General features: G+C 46.0%; 1 protein-coding gene across 1 annotated transcript; it reads right to left on the minus strand.

Moving 5' to 3' along the window:
* Window positions 1-1,308: 1,308 nt before the first annotated feature.
* On the minus strand, window positions 1,309-4,107 carry MAP1LC3C (microtubule associated protein 1 light chain 3 gamma). Its single transcript, XM_055324352.1, has 4 exons — window positions 4,050-4,107; window positions 3,894-3,949; window positions 3,614-3,720; window positions 1,309-1,597 (listed from the first exon to the last, which is right to left on the minus strand). The coding sequence occupies exons 1-4, from the start codon at window positions 4,105-4,107 to the stop codon at window positions 1,309-1,311; spliced, it is 510 nt and encodes a 169-aa protein (XP_055180327.1).
* Window positions 4,108-11,657: the final 7,550 nt, after the last annotated feature.

The raw sequence follows: 11,657 nt of genomic DNA on the forward strand, positions 1-11,657 counted from the left end.
TCTCCATTTGTAAAGCTCAAACCTTTGGACCTTCCCTCCTTGGCATGCTTAGACTCCACCACAGGCTCCTTGTCTTCATTCAGGTCCAGGTGAAAGTTCTTCCCTCCCAGAAGCTCTCTCTGGCCATCCTACATAAAGGATTAATTCTGCTAATCACCTTTTATCTTATTTTTCTTTATTGTTCTTATAAGCATCTAGACTCATCTTGAATGTTGTCTCTTTTTCCTCCCTACGATCAAAGTGATTCCCTAGGGCTTGGACCTTACCTGTCTTGGTTAATGTTGCATTTCCACGACCTAGAACAGTGCTTACTACTTAGTGAGTGCTCAGTAAATGTATGTCGAATATAAATAAATAAAATTCCTTTTTAGACAAACATCTAACAAAATCTAGCTCAAGCCGAACACCCTGCAAAGCCTTCCCTGACGAATACCCTGCTAGCCCAGTTGGAATGCTCATACTTTGTGCTGCAGCTGCTACACCAAACACCCATCGTCATTCATTCACTGTGCTCTGCTACATCCCCTAGTTTGCAAGTTTCCCCCATGGTCTACATCGGAGAAAGTGGGTTCCGTAGCTCAGGTATGCAGCTGGAACTCACAAAGTAACCTTATCAGATAGGCAGCCTTGCAGAGAGCTAGGAGTGAAGACAGCTTCCAAAGCCAGACTCCCTGAGCTCTAAACCCAGCAGACCCTGTTGTGTGAATTTGGAAAACATTTCTGAACTTTCTGGGCCTCTGTTTCCTAACTGTGTAATGATGCTCACAAAAATCCGTCATAGAGGGTTGTGATGAGGCGCTCAGATACATCGTGCCTGGCACAAAGCAAACACTCACATAAGTTAAATGTCTTTATGTTGAACAGTTGCATCTTTGGCATAAATCTGTACTGCATTAACAGACAAAATAGGATCTAAGATGAAATAAGCAAGTTGAGTGCCGTGGAAATGCAACAATCATCTCTGTAACAACACAGATAAGGACCCCTGCCCCCAGATAAGCCAGGTCACACCAGCTCCATGTGGGGGCTCCACAGCCCAAAGTTCTCTATGACCCAGCATACATAGGACTCCTGCCCACACGGGGGTGAAATCAAATGCCCCAAGGGCCCGCCGGCTTCCACCACAGAAGACACTTAAAATCCATCTCCAGCTCATCACACAAAACCATCACACAAACTAACCATTTCTTACTCAGAAAATAGTATTTATAGAATTCCCAAGCACCACCACACTGTCTTAGAACACACAAGAACATGGAGCCTCAAAGATACAGAGGTGGCCAGGCCTTCCTGACATGGTGGGTCCGATCACTGTGGGGCAGCCTCACTCACTGGATTGTCCACCACACACATAGGAGATGGTCCGTCCCTCCGCAGGTTAGAGCACTGGTTCTTGACATGCACTGGAGAGGATGGCAGGATTTGCTCCGACCCTAAGCAGCCAAACATCTCCTGGGAGGTGTAGGTCATGTACACAAAGCCGTCCTCATCTTTGTAGTCCCTGTAGATTTCTGCCATGGTCATACTCATGCTGACCAGGCTCCGATTGTTCACCAGCAAATAAAAGGCTTCAGTGGCCCCAAGGACCAGGCGGCTCCTGGGTGGGGAGGAGTGGGGGGCAGGAAGGGAAAACTTTAACTGGGCATGGAATGAGCCCCTGACCCAAGCCCTGGCTTACCTCTGTCTGTCCATGGCAAACATGTCTACCCAAGGAGCCCACCTCTCCACTCTAGTGCATTGTCTTCAAACTTGACAATTACCCAGGAGGGCTTGTTGAAAGCAGACACCTGCCCTCCACACCAAAAGAGTAAGGCCATCCTATCATTAACTAGGAGACATACCAACACAAAAATGCTAAGCCCTCTTTGCTCTGAAACTCAAGGTATGTACAGCCCCAGACATACAAAAGTGATTACAGTATCTCCCAGCATCTCATTGTTAAATAGCCTTGGAATGAAATGTTGAAAGATTACTACCCTTTCCTCCCTCTGCCATCTTTCCCCCCACCTCAAGGAGATGGAGAAGCAGCTTAGTTCATTTGGACAGGCTATAATGTCAAGGTCAATCTGAGGCCTGGTTCATCCTGGAGTGGAGGACAACATGACAGCGTAGACACTCGGGTAAGGGATCTGTCTCCCCTGTAGCACACCTCCATTTGCTCTACTTGGAGAGGTAGGCATAGCTTGCCCACTCTGGTCTCAGAGATTTGAACTTTCAGGTGAGCTAGGTCCATGTGGTTTTGGGACACAGGTGGCTAGAAATTGATTAATTTTATAACCAGATAATCTCTCCCAAAATAGCCCTGAAGATTTCAGCTTTGATAATTGCATGGTTGTCTGGGTAAAAGAAGTGTTCTACAATGGGAATGGATGGAGCTGGGGACCAGTGCATTGCCTTCAGCTCTGCAGGAAACACTCCACACAGTCTACACACCCACCTCCTGTCCTTTGCTATACTATCTTTCAACGAGGGTTGTGGCATCCTCTGGAGGAGGAGGTTCTGGGGAGAGATTTTTTTTTGTCTATTCTGTTCACTGCTTTAAAGACAGCCTAGAGAGAATCCAGAACATCACTGATGCTCAATAAACATTCTGGAGCATTAAATGTTGGCATAGAGAGGGGATTAGGGCTGGTAGAAAAGAAAGGATGACCGCTGTCTGGGAAGGAGAAAAAGAATGGCTCTCAGAACTCAGAGAGTTGTTTCTAAGGGAGGTGGGTGAGGGGTGGTCACTCTATGTTACATCAACATGTTGGGATATAATCCTAACACTGGTCATCCCTAAGGCACTTCCCTAAGGCACTTCCATTCACACGGGGCCAACATAAGCTCCCCAAGGAGAGGATATCAAGATCCTCTTAAATAACTCATCAAGACAAACAAGACAGAGACAAACACACACTCATAATGAATTCTTAAAGAAAAAGCAGCTATGCAGCTTGCAAGGGCTGGCCTTTCTGGACTTTTCAACCCCATGAAGAATTACCCTCTGGGCTATATTCACGTTACTCTCAGATCATTTTTGTTGAATCCATGTGTCAAGTGACAGTACTTACCCCTCTTAAGCTTTAAAAATAATCCCATTTTAAAAATAATCCCATTTTCTTTGCTGTGCCTTAACCTAAAGGAGGAACATGTTTGGGGACACCTTTCCTGTCCTCTCTCCCAGAGTCTGAGCAGTGAAGGGAGTGCCTGCCTTTTGAAGAGGTCCTCATTCCTCCAGGGCACAGGCATTTTAAAGGTACCGTGTGTCTGCTGGGAAAATGAAGACTGAGTTTTTTTTTTTTTTTTTTTAAGACTGAGTTTTAAACAGCTTGTGGAAGAACAGATCTTTTGGACTAGTTTCAGAGCCAGGACTACTTCCAAAACTTCTTAGAAAAGTTGGCGGCTCTTACTCTCTTTAAACTTGCTATCTGTGGGATTTTTCCAGCCTGTTTAAATTAAATTAGTTCTCAGAGCATCTTTTCTGGGCCCTACAGAATCTAAAAGGTGAGTCGCAAAGGAAATCTTTTCCCTCTCTTGCAGATTCTCCCCCTCCTCAAAACCAAACCAATTAACAAAGCAAACGGAAAAAGCCTCACCTAGCACACTCCCCAACGTGCACATTGTCACCTACCGGATGATGCTGAGGAACTGGATCATGGTTAGCTCCTGTGGGACCAGGAACTTGGTCTTGTCCAGCAGGGGCAGGAACTTCTCCCTGGGGTAGCGCTCCACTATCACCTGTCGAGAGGGTCAACCCCCAAGAATGTAACTCAGAGGTCTCAGTATCTTAGAAAATTAGGACAGGGAGAGACAGTGGGGTTTTTTGTTTTTTTTTCTTCTTATGATTTTTTTCTTTTTTTCTCTCAAGGAACAGAGTATACTCCTTTTCAAAAAGTGTAATGCGGTCTTACCGGGATCTTGTTTGGGAACTTTGCTCGGATTCCAGCAACTTCCTCTTGTCTGGTTGCTGTGAATATTTCAAAGATAAAAGAATAAGTAAACAGCAAGAAAGTCTGTATCCTCTTCCCTCTCCCTAGCAACCCAGACAGCTACCCTTAGAATTTTACCTAAACTCTTCCTCTGCTTGAAGGGTCTGAGGCTTTGGGTTTTCTGTGGTGTCTGCATTTTGCTCAACAGCTGTGTCTGTGTCTGACTTAAAAAAAAAAAAAAAAAATCCCACAACCAGGACCTAACTCATTCCTCAGCTGCTTCCAAACCGCCCCGCAGGAGCCTAAAGGAGGCCCTTATGTAGGGCTGTGTGACATCAGGCTTCCCCAACCCTCCTTCCCCTCCCCCTCCCTGGGTAGGAGGGGGTCAGCCCAGAGGAGGAGGTCAGCCCAGAGAAGGAGATGGAACAGCCACTTGCTTGCTTCTCAGACAAAGTCACTCTGCTCATGGCCAGTTCAAGATGTTTCTTTGCTGGAGAAATTAGGGTTCACAATAAAATCAGTGGCTGGGTCATCAAACAGCCTACGTCTGGAATGAGGACCCTAGAGAGACCAAATAGCCATTTGGTAGGGACAATCTTTTTATTATTTTTTATTTTTTTATTTTTCATGAGAGACATAGAGAGAGAGGCAGAGATATAGGCAGAGGGAGAAGCAGGATCCTAGTGGGGAGCCCGATGCTTGACTCGATCCCAGAACTCCAGGATCATGCGCTGAGCCGAAGGCAGATGCTCAACTGTTGAGCCACCCAGCTGTCCCTTCTAGGCACAATCTTGTGCTTTAGTAGGAGCCTATCTTGAAGGTGGGCCAGGATGGGGCTGCCCCGTGCTGAACTGGGCTGCCTTACTCCCGTAGCAGTCCTTCACAGCCAGTTTTCACAGAAAGAAACCTATGATCAGAAAGGTAAAGGCATTTGCCCAAAGTCATACAGCCAGTAAGAGAGGCAGTTGGGATTAAAACTCAGATTTGGTACAAAGTAGGGCACACTCCAATATATGCTGCCATTTTATTTTCTCTGCCATAAAGGGGGGGAAGGAAGCCCAGTGACCCCCCAAACCTCCCTTCAAGAGATAAGAAATAGAGGCCCATAGAGGTTAACTGGTTTGCCTGGGATCCAAGGGCTGATAAGAGGTAAGACACAGGTCTCCCAGGTCTCAGCCTCCAGGGTTTTGCTTCCAGAAATTTATGCGCACCCAGGCAAACCTCTGCACTCCGAGTGAGCAGAGGGTTTACATTTCCCACACTGATTTCCCGGCAGAATCAGTCAACAGTGAAGAGTCTTCAAATGAACAGAGTGTGACATAAAGGAAGGTGATTTTACATTCTCTACATTTGCTTCATGAATCAGTGTGAATCTCAGTGCTTTGGCTAATCATCAGGAATGGACATCCAGCGATTAAATGATAGCATCACTGACAAGTGGCTTCATCCTCTGACTCTCCCTCTGATGCCCTTCAGAAAGGGCACACATGCTCATGGGGCTGCGATAATGGGGAGCAAATGTGTACTTTGCATTTGTAGTCAAGCAGCTTTCAAATGCACAATCTCATTTAAACCTCCGTTGTCCTGTGGATGGGAAGGGCATGTAGGATGCATACTTTGCAGATGCACACCTAGCCAGGGTGCCCTGAGGTGGAGGCTTCCCCAGACCATCCAGTTCCCAGTAACAGATCCAGAACCCAGGACCAGCAAACCCAGCTGCAGGCCTGGCCCTCCCAAATACCATCTCAATTTCTGATCTTAGATAAATCACTTCACTTATACTAAGTATAGTTTTCCTTGTTGCAAAATGACTATTTTTACCTGATTAAAATGATTTGTTTTACCTAAGGCAGAGTGGTTACGCGAGAGTTGAATGAACTCATTTATGTGAAGCAGCTAGCAAGGGCCTGGCACCAGATCCGACGCTCTCCCCGCACCAGGCCTCCCCAAAGGCCCCACAGTCCGGGAATGTGGACGCACATTGAGGTTTGAAGGCTGAAGGAAATAGCTCTGGGTTGGGGCCAGGGGAAAATAAGTCCCAGCTGCAGTGTTCGGTCCATCATTATTAGGGCTTTGAGATGCTTCCTAACTGTGCGGCATTTGGCTTTCTCAGCTGGCATCTGGGATTAGCTCAGCCAGGCCTACCTCTCAGGATGTGATGGGGGTGAAGGGGGTAATAGAACAAGGGACTTGAGGAAAAAATAGAATGCAGCAATTCTCATAGAATATATTACCATTCAGCAAGAGAGTGGGCCAGATCATTTTTCTTTTGTGGAAAAGCTTCTTTTTTGAGGAGAGCAGGGTGTCCATGGGTGCTCTGGCCGAGGGGCAGGACCAGCCATCTAGGTGACCAAAGCCACATTAATATCACTGCCACAAGGACTGTGGGGAAGGAGATGGGAACAACGCTGTGGTAAATGGCTGGAGCAAGAGCCTAGGCTTGATCCAGAGTCCTGCCTACTGAGGCTTTAATAAACAAACTCAGCTTTTATACTCATGAGCTTCACCTGTCCCACAGGCAAAGCATATGAAAGACGAACTGGCTGAGGTCATTCTGATTCACACCCACTGGGCCCTCCTCTGTCTCCTCAGACCTGGGCAGGGCTCCTGGGACTAGAGAGAGCAGGCCAAATGAGATATGGCAGGAGTGGGGGGCCGAGGGGGGTGCTAGCAACTGGGATTAGGAAGACTCATTACTCTCTACCTATAAACATGCCTGTGTCCCACCTTCTTAAAATAGCAACTAGTCAAACTTCCCTTGACTCTACCAGACTGTGAATGTCACAGAAAGAACAACTTTGAAAACAGTCTTGGGTCCCAAATCTTGTCGACAAGTACATTACTTCTTTTTGCTTCATGTTATTCATCAGTGAAATGAGTATGCTTTCGTTCCTCTCGTGGGGCTGTGTCGATGAAATATGTGGGAAGCTCTGCGATGTCCATGTACATGAGGGACAGGGCAGTGGCGGCTGAGTAAACACAGGCTCTGTCACTACTCACCTCCTATGGAGCCTGTAGCCTAGCGCACTCTGCTCACACTTCTAGAACCTTCTGCAAGACTTGCCCGAGCTCACACTTTCCACTGAGCTCACTGCCTGTCTTCTTCAGCTGCGGTCTGGAATCCATCCCAACACTAATGCGCGCTCTTGGGAGGTCAGTGTTAACACACACAAGCACCTCTCTTTACTCCTTATTTTATTTGATCTTTGATCTGTCAGCATGTGGAATTGTGCATTTTCTCCTTCTGAAAAGTCTCATCTTTTGGGTTCCAAGATTCCACTTTCTTGGGATTCTTCTCCCATTCCTCACCCTGATCTGAATCTGCCAGTTCTTAAGGCTGCTAAGGAGATAAGTGGACTATCCATTTATCCATAATAAACACACGTTTATTTATGTGAATAAGAACTGTCACAAAACATCTCAGTATTTCTTGAGCTGTAGCTATCTGTGGATTGCATCGAGTGCATGCAAGCCTGTGGAACAGCAGCATCCTTGCTGTGCACATGAAGCTTCAAGCGAGCCCCCCTCTCCCCCTCCCCGGGATCACTGTGCTCCGAACTCCATTGCTGCCCTACACCCTTGCAGTGTACAAAGCTTAGAGCCACCAGAGCTCCTGCCCCTTAATCATGACATTTCCCCAGTCTTCATCTAGCTTGATGTGCTTTCCTAGGATGACTTTAACCATTCCTGAGGAGTGCTGTCAGATAACTCAGTTTTTTCAACGTGATTAAAAGTAGGCCTGCCCCTTGGCAAACAGATATTTGGGGCTTACAGAGGTACTAGGACAGATCCACTTTGCCTTCTCATCCTGTCCTATTGTGGCCACTGTCATTCATCCTTCCTGGCTACAAGCTTTTATTCTCAGGAAACAGGTGTGGAAAGTTACTGCCATGGGCAATTGAGGTGTATACACCTCAGAGAAGTGGCCAGAAGGTTGGAGGGCTTGAGTAGAAGAAAGTCTCCATCAGTGTGTACATTTCAGAGAGGAGAGGTTCTGGAGGCTTGACTCCTGCAAGGAATTTTGCCTGGATTTGTGGCTTCGTGGTGGCAGTGGGGGGGGGGGGGAGCAGTGTGTCAAAGGAGGGCTCCTACTGTTACAGACACTTGAAACTTCCCATCCTAGATAAGACTCGCTCAGGATGGGAAGGTGATGCTCACATTCATTAGGTAGGAAGCAGAAATTCAAATTTTATTTCATTCTATTTTTTTTTAATCAAGTGCCTTTTAAGATACTTCTTACCAATAACTTGTTTATCTGATCAACATGAATGAAAACACTTGAAGTCAGAACATCAATGAAAATAGAAGCTTCTGGGTCCCAGTCCCAAATTAGCCACTGAATGATGAAGTCACTTGAGCTCAGAATCTGCTTAGTTAGTCTGTGAAATCATTTTAATGCTAGAACATTGCTATCCTGTCCCAAGGACAAAAGTAACCCACAATCACCATGAAACAACTGAGGGCAAGACCTTGCCTCTCCATGCAGCCCCAGTGCCTGGCACAGAGCCTGGCATATAGTTCATGCTCCATAAAGTTAAATCTATTTCTCTGCATGCAAACTGCCAGCACAGAGAAGTGCCCAGTCACATAGTGATGTTGCCTGAAGCCCTGTATGCAGGGAAGGCAAATATCCAGACTATATGTCGACTACAGTCAGATAAATCACAGCTTCTTCTAGTAGTGAAATGAGGCCAATGACATCTATGGCCATTGGGTGACCAGTTGGCCTCCTTGAGAATGCTATGCTATCAGGGCTCCAGCATCAGTGCCTGCCAGGTGATTGGACATTTGGCAATAGTACAGTGGTAGCTAGGCCTGGTGAGTTAGAATTCATGCTGCTGGGCCCACGTCTACTTGTTCTAACCCTGGGGAAAGTGGGTGTTGGTGGCCAAAGTCAACTGGCTAAATGGCCAACTCATTCTCTATCCTTGGTTGTTGAATGCCTTCTTGGTGGTGGTTCTCTGGTGGCATTCACATGTGTTATAAAGATCTTCACACCTACACCCATAGGTGCATCCTCGTGCCTCTTTCCTAGATGCCCTTGTTCCCATTCTTCAGGCTTTCTTCTTATAGCCCCTGACCACCAGCCAAGACATTTGCTGTTGCCCAGGAGTCTGTATTTACCCCAAGTGAATGCCTGGGCCTACTGCCTGAAGCTCTGCCCAGTGGCAGAACTGCCCCCTACCACTGATTTCAGGGCCACGTGAATGGGGCTGTAGCAGAGCTGTAGTGTATGTTAGCTTGCACCATTTACTGAGCCTACACTTCTGTGAATTAAGTATAGCCTTTTCCTTCCTCTGTCAGCTGATTGTATATGACCTTCCCCAACAATGGCCATCAGAGTGAATGAGGGAAAGACATGGGCACAAGAGTGGTGAATTACATGGTGGTCTGGGCTTCCAGCCAACGCAGCTTACTGTGCCCTTGGTTCTGTGTGTCTTATCTTAAATGTACCCCTTCAGTTTTCTTTATTTAATTAAATTAATTGATTATATTGTTTGTTTGAAGATTTTATTTATTTGTTCGAGGAGTGGGAGGAGCAGAGGGAGAAGGACAAGCAGACCCCATGCTGAGTGCAGAGCCAGATGTGGGGCTTGATCTCAGGATCCTGAGATCATGATCTGAGCTGAAATCAAGAGTCAGACACTCAACCAACTGAGCCATCCAGGTGTGCCCCTCCTTCAGTTTTATGATGGATTGCTACTGCTTATGACTGTGGGTCACACAAAATCTATCTTACAGTGGCCCTGGTCAGCAAATTTTAAAAATCATTCTCTGTTGCAGATGACATGGCAATGTTTTGAACCTTGGCAGCCTAAATTGTGACTCTTATTGGGACTGACTGTAACTGACCCAACACAACATCTTTTTCCATCACAGATACCAGGAGGTCTACCTGGCCATATGGCCCAAGAAGGCATGGCTGCTTGCAACAGAGTTCTTTCTTGCTGTGGCTCCACTCAAAGCTGGCGACATGTTATATCTTCTAGTATATTCTCATGTGCAGAATATGCGACCTTTAGAACCCAAAAAAGGCAATCAAGAACTACATTTCCTTCTTTGTATTGGGAGGTGTGCTATGCAATAATTTGTTCTTGACTATTGAGAGGATGTTGCAAAATGCTCAGATCACTGACTCCCTAAAATCTTCATGGATTAGGCATTTTCCTGAGTCATTGAAAGATTTATGTCCCGCCTCTGGAAAGCATGTACCTCATAAAGGCTTCCAATGTACTGGCTACTTCTTGCTCATCCGATTGGATCAACATCATACCATTGATATCGTGGGCCCATGCCATGTTACTTGGGATCTCTAGACAATCTATTTCTCTCTGGACTATGACAGAGGGTAGGGGAATTAACATAGACTTGCATTATTTGCTCCAAATAAATGCAAAATGTTTTTAGTTCTTTTTGATAGGGATGGAAAAGAATGTATTTGCAAGATCACGGGCCACAAATCATGTATCTGAGGCTATGTCAATATTCTCTGGCAAATATCTTAAATCACGCAAAGCAGCTATAGGTGGGGCTTCTATTTGGTTGAGCTTCCAAGAGCCACCCTAAGAATACAGTAGTGGGATCATTTTCTATTTTCCTTGCCAGGATATCACATCCTTGCAATAGGGAAATGCTCTGACATCAACTATTTCTTCCTTATCTAACTTTATGTCTTGTGTCTCCTCACACAAATACCTCCCATCTAGCATATTTAGAATCAAGACCTCCTGGCTGCAAGGGCACATTGTGCTAGGTCATGCAGCTCTCCCACTGGCCACTTTATGCTTATAACCAGATTTAGGTCACAATTTATGCAGCTTGGTAATGTCACACCCTAAACCTAGTCATTAGTATAATGGGCAGTGGGAAAGGTGTGGTATATGCTGAGCAGGGACACATGGATGAATGTGTCTGCATGATCTTCAGGTGAGAGGGGAAGAATTAGGTTTTATTTTATTTTTTTTAAGATTTTATTTATTCATGAGAGACAGAGAGAGATGCAGAGACACAGGCAGAGGGAGAAGCAGGCTCCATGCAGGGAGCCCAACAGGGGACTTGATCTGGGGTCTCCAGGACCACGCCCTGGGCTGAAGGCGGTGCTAAAACGCTGAGCCACCTGGGCTGCCCAAGAATTAACTTTTACTTGAAAAGAGCAGACCAGATCTTTCAAGGGAAGCCAGGGGCTTAAGATTTTCAAATTAATTGATCCAGATGTACCTACCCCAAATCTCAGGCTCCAATCCTTCCCAGCTGGGACACTGACTACAGCATAGCAAACATGCCTATGTTGAGAATTCATCCTTTTCTGGTGTTCTATTACTCTTGTAGTTAGGATGGCGCCCTGATCTGCAGTTTTCTCTGTCCTCCAGCTAAAGGAGATGAGACTCTCTTCCAAAGAGGCCCTCTGGATTTTACACTTTGCCTTTAATTGATGATTAATCAATTTCAGCCTTTCTTTTACTTTCTGGACAGCATCATAGCTCCCAGCAATAGCTATGCAACTCCAGAGTCCTTATAATTAATCTCTGCTTTTTAGTTCTCAGGGCACCACAGGCTTCGTCTTTGCCACTGTTACCCTCACTCATGGGATTTGTACCATGCTCATGTCCTTGGGCTAGAGGAGGAGACTAACATTACATACACATGTCAGGTTAATCCACTTTCTTATTTAATCCCTCCAAAAACAGATCAAAAGACACCTGAAGGTCAGAAAGCTTAAGTAATTTGCTCAAGATCCCTCAGCTG

Source organism: Nyctereutes procyonoides, unplaced genomic scaffold (assembly GCF_905146905.1).
Source record: "Nyctereutes procyonoides isolate TBG_1078 unplaced genomic scaffold, NYPRO_anot_genome, whole genome shotgun sequence".
NCBI lineage: Eukaryota > Metazoa > Chordata > Mammalia > Carnivora > Canidae > Nyctereutes > Nyctereutes procyonoides.

Excerpts from the sequence above, each read along its gene's own strand:
- MAP1LC3C (XM_055324352.1), bottom strand. The coding sequence starts at position 4,107 with ATGCAGACACCACAGAAAACCCAAAGCCTCAGACCCTTCAAGCAGAGG. Across the intron at positions 3,721-3,893 it reads AGTTCCCAAACAAGATCCCG|GTGATAGTGGAGCGCTACCC; the intron begins GTAAGACCGCAT and ends CCCTCTCGACAG. Across the intron at positions 1,598-3,613 it reads CAGTTCCTCAGCATCATCCG|GAGCCGCCTGGTCCTTGGGG; the intron begins GTAGGTGACAAT and ends CTCCCCACCCAG.